Source organism: Panicum virgatum, chromosome 9N (assembly GCF_016808335.1).
Source record: "Panicum virgatum strain AP13 chromosome 9N, P.virgatum_v5, whole genome shotgun sequence".
Lineage (NCBI taxonomy): Eukaryota > Viridiplantae > Streptophyta > Magnoliopsida > Poales > Poaceae > Panicum > Panicum virgatum.
In genome coordinates, this window is record NC_053153.1 from 77,541,523 (window position 1) to 77,550,727 (window position 9,205).

Consider the following 9,205-nt stretch of genomic DNA (forward strand, 5'->3'; position numbering starts at 1 on the left):
TCACCTACGCGGTTCAGCAGGTCTGTCTCCATATGCATGATCCCCGGGAGTCACATCTTGCTGCGCTGAAGCGTCTCCTCCGCTACGTCCGTGGCACTGTGGACCTCGGTCTGGTTCTTCACCGTTCGTCCTCTGCTGAGCTGGTTGTCTACACCGACGCTGACTGGACTAACTGTCCGGACACTCGTTGATCCACTTCCGGCTACGCCGTCTTCCTCGGCGGTAACCTGGTCTCCTGGTCGTCCAAGCGGCAGCCGGTTGTCTCCCGCTCCAGTGCCGAGGCGGAGTACCGTGCTGTCGCTAACGGCGTGGCGGAGGCGTCCTGGCTATGACAGCTCTTGGCGGAGCTTCACAGCCCGCTCGTCTACTGCGACAACGTCAGCGCAGTGTATCTCTCCACCAACCTCGTCCACCATCAGCGAACGAAACACGTGGAGATTGACTTGCACTTCGTGTCCCGACCACCTCCCAGTTTGATGACATCTTCACCAAGGGACTACCCTCCTCGACCTTCTCGGAGTTTCGCTCCAGCCTCAACGTAGCAGGTGGCTAATTGTGGCTGCGGGGGAGGGGATTTGCCCTTTGTACTTTCTTCTTGTCCAGTCTTGAACACCGCTGCGTCGGTAGTTCATACTGCGGGGGGTGTTAGCTTTCTTGTTGTCCAGTCTTGAACACCGCTGCGCCGGTAGTTCAGACTGCAGAGGGTGTTGGTGTATATTGAGCACATGTTTAGAGGCCCATGTGTAGGAACTATATATCCCACCATTTTAGGGTTTGGAGGAATACAAGCCATTATTCTCTCCTATTCTCCCTATACATCATATAATTATACATATAGCGCCCCACTTGTAGTGGTTTGTTTTGATGGAATGAATATTACTCCACCAAAAAGTTCAAATATGAATACGCTGGCCTGGCCTCAACATGCGCAGATCAGAGGAACTAGACACTTTCAGTTTTTCAGTGTCAGGACAGCACTTGACACGCACTCGGTTGCTTCCTTTCCTCAAATTCACTTCCCAACTCATCTTTATCCATTCCGTATAACTGATATTCAGCTTTATGGATATTTGGTACCTATTTTCTTATCCTACAATATTAGCCATGAAGTTACTATTATTTAGGCGTAATTGGTATGCAATATTGGTGTCAGTCACCTAAAAAAAACTCGACCCCGGTCCCCGGGGGGTTAGACACCCCCGAGGCATTACCATGAAAGACAGAAGGTTTCTCTTCCGCAGGGTTGAGAAAAGGCCACAAACCCCGGTTGTCCAGGACGTGCCACTAACGGCGAGGGTGTGCGCCTGCGGCTGCGCGTTCACGCTGCAACCGACAGTGGACCACGCATTTCACTGAAATAGCACAGTGAGTGGCCTTTTTTTGTGAGAACGGGGAGTCGAACTCTTGACCTGCAGGCTGCACACCCGCAAGCCTACCACTGTGTGCTCTTTTTGCTTGTCATTTTAGGAGCTCTTATTTTCATCAAATTCCACGCGAGTTACTACAGAGACCACAATCATCCTGTCCTGAACGACTTTCACCGTCAACTTCAGAGTAAGGTACATATTTGGCTGCTGATCATTACCATAGATGCTTTCAAATGCTAGCTTTGGTCTAGAAGCTTTTATTCTATTTCTCGTGTACCAACTGTCCACCCTAATATAATCTAGCTTTCAATGATGAGCATGTTGAGGTCCTGCAGCAAGATCTGGATTCTTTTCCTTGTTAATTCAAATGGCTATTCTTTTGGCTTTTAGCACAGAACATTGTCAGGTCTCTTGTTCCATTATTTATTGGTAGGTAGGTCTTGGATTTCCCTGAAGTGGGTGTATATTTTGCCTTGTTTTCAATTGAAGATGGCTAACCTTCAGTGTCTCCAGATAAGATGATACCTCTTGTGTCAGAATTATACCTGGCATTTTCCAGTCTGGTTAAGGACCTTGGTAGTTATATAGAGTGGGAGCTTTGTGTGTAATGAACTCAACTTTGGTAAAAGTTTCCAATCTATATTGCCTGTGTATACCTTGAATGTTTTATACATATGATTTACTTTCATTCAGGAATCAAGATTCTACCCTGTTCGGTGATTTTGGAGTTATGGCAACATTTATTGATGATATTAACTAATTTGAAATCTTCACTGGTTTTGGAGTTTGTTACGTCAGTGATCTAAGACAATTTCATCATGCTGTGGAGATTAAATGTTAAGGGATTCTCTTACTAATGTCAAATCATGCCAGTGCTGAGGTAGGAATGGCTACTTTCTGTAATCCCACATATCCTAATCATTCCTGATGTGGACCATCCTCTTGAGGATCTTTTCAGTATCAGACCATGAGGCTTCATCACTGTTCCTGGTTGATCTGCAGTACAGATTTACTTGGTCCGCATGATTCACATAAGCCTTTTCAAACTTTACGAACAAATAGTGACAGATTAGTTATAGGTGAAGCATGTGGGAGCTTGTTGTTCTAGCGCTATATGCTAAGATAATGCATGTGATTCCAGCCATCTGTATAGTAGGCAAGACCTACTTGGCCAATTGTTTAGTAGATAGGCAGTACTGTTGATTCGCTCCCTTGATCAAGTGCAGACTTAAACAAAAGACTGATCTCACTTGGTTGTCAGTGTGTGTGTGTGTGTGACCTTGCGTGGAACTGAAGGGGTTCTGCATAAATTAAATCGTGTTCACGTGACAACCTGTATGGTGCTTTCAACTAATTGGATTCAGCTACATGTGCCCCGTCAGACATGCTGCCATCAGGATACGCTTAGATCATCTCCCACTAGCTGGTTTTGATTGGTGATTTGACATACTATACTGGATTAACATCGTACTTAACAGCTATATGGTCACTTGCCGAGTGTCTTACCCTGCAATTGGTATTATATGCAAGTCTTTTGATGGTAACTATGCTCATTACACAGCTAGGCTATTAAGTCTATTGTTAGGGTCAATGGCTCAATTTTTTAAACAGGAAGCAGCTGATGATCTAGGATTATATTAATAGTAGCAGTGGATCGTGTGAATTTGAATATTCAAGAGACAATGAGAATTTGTGCTGCATCTATTTGCTGTCATTGGCTGGCTAATGAGATCCTTATTAGGTTAATGGGATATGTATTCTCTATTATTGCTCTCTTCCTATATCATTAGTTTTTTTTATGATCTATACATCTCGCATTAGAACATAACACCCCCCCCCCTCCAAAAAAAAAAACTTTTGAGGGCTACAATTTCCCACAGCAATCTGTTGTGAAAAAAGATTAGTATCTCAATCATGCATTATGGTGGAATCAGAATATGATGGTTTATGTAGTGAATTTGCACAGAATATAATACTATGCCTTTAGCCACAGCCATTGGATTTGTATGGCAGATACAGTTGTATTTGCAATTGCAAATCTAGTTGTGAAATGCCTTCGACTATTCTACTAGTTATTATTAAGTTTCCCACCGTTATCATGCAACCTTAGATCTCTATCAAGCTTATAGGGCACAGTTCATAATCATTAATTGGAATTTAAATGCTATTTGTCTACTAATATACTTGCTTATGGCTCAGTTTTATACATGCTACACAGATTGCACTAAAATGACCAATGGGATTGAACTGCCTGGAGAAATCTACATGTTGTCAACTTCTGCTATAATTTTTAGTTATTTCAGATCCGCTTTTAATCAGTCACTGGTGTGCAGACTTTTTAGAAATTTCTGGTACACTTTCCTTTAGGAGTTCAAGAGAAAACAGTGTGAAAATGCAAGTACAAACGAACACCCACTACACATGCTAACACTGTAAGGTCACATTCTAATGGTTGAGCTTCTGGTTGTTGTGAAGGGCTAATCTACACCGTATTAACATCATTGGCCATTAAAAGAACAAAGAAAAGCTTGTAGTACAGGCTCAGCTGGTAGTTGCACTATAGCTTCTGCACAGGTTGCATTGACTGGTCAAGCCTCACAATGATTCTGCCACGATGAGCAGCAATTGTTCCTTTGGAAGGGCATATTCATTGTATCATTTCTGCATATACTATTTTCCACTCACTAGCTCATTGGAGTTGAGTTGCCTATATATTTTTTGCTTCCGTCTTAAGTTGCTACTTATTAGAGTTCATTGGAGCTGAAATCCTTGGTAATGACTGCTGTGTTAATTTTTCAAGGATATTTCATTGCAAATCCCGATCTTAAGAAGGTAAAGTTTTTTTTTGTTAACCCGTTGCCCAAATTGTATTATCATATGGCAAGAAACAAAGATTCTCCATATTTTCTCACTAAACCATGATATAACCAATTGAGCAGCCATTCTACACTTATCCCCCCAACGAACACCCAACTTGGTTTGTTACATTTTATGCAAACTTTAGGAAGAGAACAAAACCGACTGGTTTGATTCAGAAGTGTTTATATAAGCAACTGTTTTTAACAAGGCTGCTTGTAAAAAAATTGCAATAAGATAATTTCTTTGTTTACCTCCATTTTTTTACTGGAAACTTTGTGCAGGGATCAGATGCATCAACAGCTAGCATCAGATGCGACATTTGCTTATACTGTGAGGAGAACGGTTAATTAAACTTGACTATGTGACCCATACCTGTATTGATTATGAGGTGCCACAAGACATGGGCTGTGGGTGCCGGATTATCGGGCAGACCAATCAACATCTGGACACTGCTGAATCTGATGTACAGTGCGAGGTATTTAACACTCTTGAATCTATTCACTGCCAATTAATTGTATATGTTCACTTATTAATTGTTTATCGGTTTTTGGGAAACACTTTATGGTTTCTCGATGCATACTGTAGTGGTCATCTCTTAATATATGGTGCAAGAGCAATTTTTATAGGGAACAAAGTTCAATGATGCTAATTTCCTCATTGGCTATATACATGAATTAAACTGTACACAAACATCAATACTATTAGAACTCACGATGCCCCAGAATGCAAATGCTTATTGATTGTAATTGTGAGTACTAAATTTGAACCAGCATTGTTTGTTTATGGGTCCATGGGTTCAATTCCTACTCCTGTTCAGGAAGACAAGAGATGCATGATGCACTCATGGGTATATACTGAATCCTAGACACGTACAAAGATAGTTGTCCACAACCTCATCTATCTAGACATCTACCAGTTACTGCAGAACCACTGATGTTTGTTCATGTGCATATATTCTATACATAATGTGGGGCAAAAATAATAAACATGCATATTTTGGTACGCCAAGTAACATGGCATGTGTGGTTCCTTCTGACAGTTCTGATCTCCAAGTCCGCTTTCTCATTGGCATTTCTTCATATCCCAGTAATCAGAGCCTGTTCCACTTGCAGGGCAATGCACGAGTAACACAACACTGACGCAAGCTCCAATAACCATTCTCTCTAGCTCTCTGAACTATTTACATCCTAGCTTTCACTAAAGTATACCCTACATGTGATGTACTTTGTCCCTATAGGTCAGGGACTCAAGTTGGAACTTGCACTATCATAAGGCTACGGGAAGCTCACCTCATCTTGCCTTCTCTTTAGGCTTCTCCTGTAGAGCTACGACTATTTAACCACCCACAACCCGTCCAATTCTTTCTCCCATGCACTTGTCTTCCCTCTCCACATAGCTTCTCCCCAGTGCTTGATTGCCATTGCGTCATCTACATCTCGAACTTGTTTATCTCACTCCTGCCATCCTAATTGGTCTCTCTTTCAAAACCATTTGCTCCCATCCTCCAGGTAACCACTTTAAGGGAGATGTCGAGCCGGAGGTCACGGTCTAGGCAATCTGGCTCATCAAGGATCACCGAGGAGCAAATCAGTGACCTCGTTTCCAAGTTGCAGGACCTCCTCCCGGAAGCTCGCCTCCAGAGCAATGCCAGAGTATGTAAAACAGTTTGTCGCCATTCCCTCTTTATGAGCTGAATGCTTTGTCCAGAACTAATTTCTAGCAGCAACCAACTTATATGGACCATTGTGAGCTGTAACTTACATTACCCTTTGGCATTCACTGCATTAAGGCCTAAAATTAGAACTTGATCTCGTACCTATGGCCGGTCTTTTGGTACAACTACCGAGTTCGCCGAAATTGCCGGTCAGAAAGCTGAATGGCTTCTATTATTGAGCTGAACATGCTATGAAGTAATTAGCTGCTCCTACAATTGCATTCCCTCTTGCCCTTGTACTCGCGCTTCAACAGTTAGATATGGCATGAGCTTCGAGAGGATGGAGAAGAATTCACCCTTGTTTCCTCCGATGCAGGTACCATCCGCGAGGGTGTTGCAGGAGACGTGCAACTACATCAGGAGCTTGCACCAGGAGGTGGACGACCTGAGCGAGAGGCTGTCGGAGCTGCTGGCGACGTCCGACATGAGCAGCGCGCAGGCGGCGATCATCCGCAGCCTGCTCATGTAGGGAGACAGACAGATCTCGGTACCCTTGGAGCGTTCATAGCCTAATTAAGTAGAGTGATGTTTAGTACTTCGAAGCAGATTAATTCCCTAATTCGCCAATGTACTTTGCCTACGTGCGCGCTGTTGTCGTGTCGACGCTTGAGCCAGAGCTATCCTTTTTTTCGTGTACTTAATCAAGCCCATCGCAATTCGTGCAAAGCTTAATTGTAATTTGTATCATTGCTGTGTGTTCCTTGCAACTGCTAGTAGCCTAGACATTTAACCATGGGAATGGTTCAACCATGGATCGAACCGCAACTGACCCACCGATCCATTTGCTGTGTACAGGAGCACCGGCCACTCCATTTGAATAAGTTTTTAACCCGTGGTGCACCAGTGGATAATATGGGTCGGTTGATTACTTAGATAAGAAGACGATCAGCTTATTGCTTCATGTTGCTTACTTGGTTCCGGTTGCTTACTAGCTTCCTTAAACAAGAACGGCTTGATTGCTACCGGCTACCGTTGTGTACAAATTTTTTTATAAAACATCAAATACGGCTTTGCGCAAAAGTTGCAACATCAAAATATAAGAGCATGCATAAGATTTCGACATAAAGAACATGAATCAGTACTTCAGTAGCCATATCAAAGTTTTTTATTGCATCAGATCACACAATCCCTTCATGCTTGCAACTAGAGCCCGGCAAATCGTAACACAAGAGAGTAGCCACGCAGCGACCCCCATATGTACTAAAGTTTAGACTGAACTATACTATGAATGACTATTAGATGCCACATGAAAAAATTGACATATGACACTTCTTCGCCAAGAATAAAACCTTTTTATCTTTGGCCTGCATAGAAGAGACATTCAGATCAAACATGAGATGGATTTGTCAATGCTATTGCTTACAGCTGGTTAGTTGCCGACTAGCCTAATGCTATTGTCAGTGCTTTTACTTAACTCCAGTCAAATAAAATGGCATTAAAAGGGCAACATAACCAAACTACTACATTGACTTGCATAATGGTACTTCTGCATTTTTTAATATTATAACAAGCTACATTTTTAAGATTATAACAAGATCATAACAAGAGCATAAAGGAGAGTTAAGTGGGCAACAAAAAAACATTTGGCAAATATCCGTAACAAGCAGAAAACTACACTGATTAGAACTCTTTACTGCCATCAAGGAATATAAAAAAAACATTTGGCAATCCAATCAGCACCCCTCTACTATATAGCACTATAGAAAGCACGATTGGTTAAGTGGGCAACTTTCTTCTAAGAAATAGAATCTTAGCACCTAATTGACAGCTAGATGGAACATTATCAAACAAGGTCAGGCATGGAACATTATCAAACAAGGTCGGGATAGTACTGTAACTGAAATCTCAGGTATGCAGTAATAACTTGCATGCGCATGTGTGCAGGCTCTGACCTGCATGATGCGAAAACCCAAACATATATATAGATCTCTCCAAGGAAAAGGAACTGTAACATGGTAAAAAATTCCTCAAAAAAAAAAGCAAGGTAAGATCTCTCCAAACATATATATGCTGGAATTCATCAACAATCTGCACCTCAACAATGTAGCCCCTATCAAACTCATCTGTATCTTCTCCTCTATAACCCTGTTCTGAGTTCTGACCAACCATCACCCTTTTGATTATCCAAACCAGCACACATTTGTTCTGCTATTTCAGCTTCAGGCATAATAGTTGGACGGAGAGTTCTATTTCGCTTCGATCGACTGGAATCAATAGTCTGCCTAGTACTCGGCATGCCTGATTGTCTAGTGGTTGGCGGAGGCCGGCACCACCTTGTTACCTCTCATTCGGTACTTGTGAATGTGCTGCTTCCTCTTTTGGCGCGAGAAGATTCTTAGGAGTTGCCTTCTTTTCTTGCAAACAGGAGGAAGATGCAAATGTGGCTTCCTTTTTCTCCCTGTTGTCTGGTTTTAAAAAATGATGTTCTTTCAACCCGAATCTAAGATACTTGAGAAAACTTAAAATGCAGTGGCACCAGGTGTTTTGAGGTGTTTGGATGTGGGGCATTATATATCTCACTGGATGAAACTTCCGTGGAGGTTCTTTTTCACGAGGATGGTACAATGGTAGACCGGAGCAGACAAAGGATGCGTCATGCATCTGGGCAGTGAGCTTTGACAGTCAGATGAACTGTAGCCAGTTTTAAGTAAAGCGTGCGTTCAAACTGCCTCGTGGGCTGTTGCGAGGATCAGGTACAGTTCTAGTACTTCAACAGTAGAGAAGATAACATTTTCAATTGCGCCTCCAATACCAGCCTCCTAGCCTCCTAGGTAGAAGGAAATGGAAGAAATGAGGGATAGAGAGGATCCAAGTATTCTTTAAAAAAAATTCCAACGGATCCTACCGAATTTTCAAGCCCTCCTCCGCGCATCATGCCCCAGCCACTACTTGAGGTCTTCTTGGTAGGGCTCCAGCTCGGCTTCCTCGTGGCTCCTGCTGGAGCCCTACCAAATGTTCTAGAGGTGGACGGCTCCATTCTATGGATTGTAAAAGCCGCAAAACCAGCTTTACCTATGAGGTTGAAGCTAAAAAAACAAGCTCCGTCATCTCCAGCTGAAGAGCCCTTGGCGGTGACAACCGCCAGGACTCGCATCGCACTAGTGTTTTGCGCGCGCCCATGCGGCGCGCGGACAAGCACAAAATTTAGCAGATGAATGTGCTGAAACTGGAAGCACGAAAAAATAGCAAGTACTTCCTCCATCAAAAAATAAGTCATCTTAAAGATTCTAGGATAAATTAACAAAAAAAGAAATAATTATATTTA

The 9,205-nt window shown here is 42.6% G+C and overlaps 1 protein-coding gene across 1 annotated transcript; it reads left to right on the forward strand.

The window, feature by feature from the left end:
* Window positions 1-868: 868 nt before the first annotated feature.
* LOC120687750 (transcription factor ILI6-like) lies at window positions 869-6,647 on the forward strand. The gene is made up of 3 exons (XM_039969779.1): window positions 869-4,701; window positions 5,735-5,878; window positions 6,257-6,647. The coding sequence occupies exons 1-3, from the start codon at window positions 4,627-4,629 to the stop codon at window positions 6,407-6,409; spliced, it is 372 nt and encodes a 123-aa protein (XP_039825713.1). The 5' UTR covers window positions 869-4,626; the 3' UTR covers window positions 6,410-6,647.
* The last annotated feature ends 2,558 nt before the right edge of the window (window positions 6,648-9,205 follow it).

Coding starts and splice junctions, on each gene's coding strand:
- LOC120687750 (XM_039969779.1), top strand. CDS start 4,627: ATGGGCTGTGGGTGCCGGATTATCGGGCAGACCAATCAACATCTGGAC. Junction 4,702..5,734: donor AATCTGATGTACAGTGCGAG/GTATTTAACACT, acceptor CCCATCCTCCAG/GTAACCACTTTAAGGGAGAT. Junction 5,879..6,256: donor GCCTCCAGAGCAATGCCAGA/GTATGTAAAACA, acceptor CCTCCGATGCAG/GTACCATCCGCGAGGGTGTT.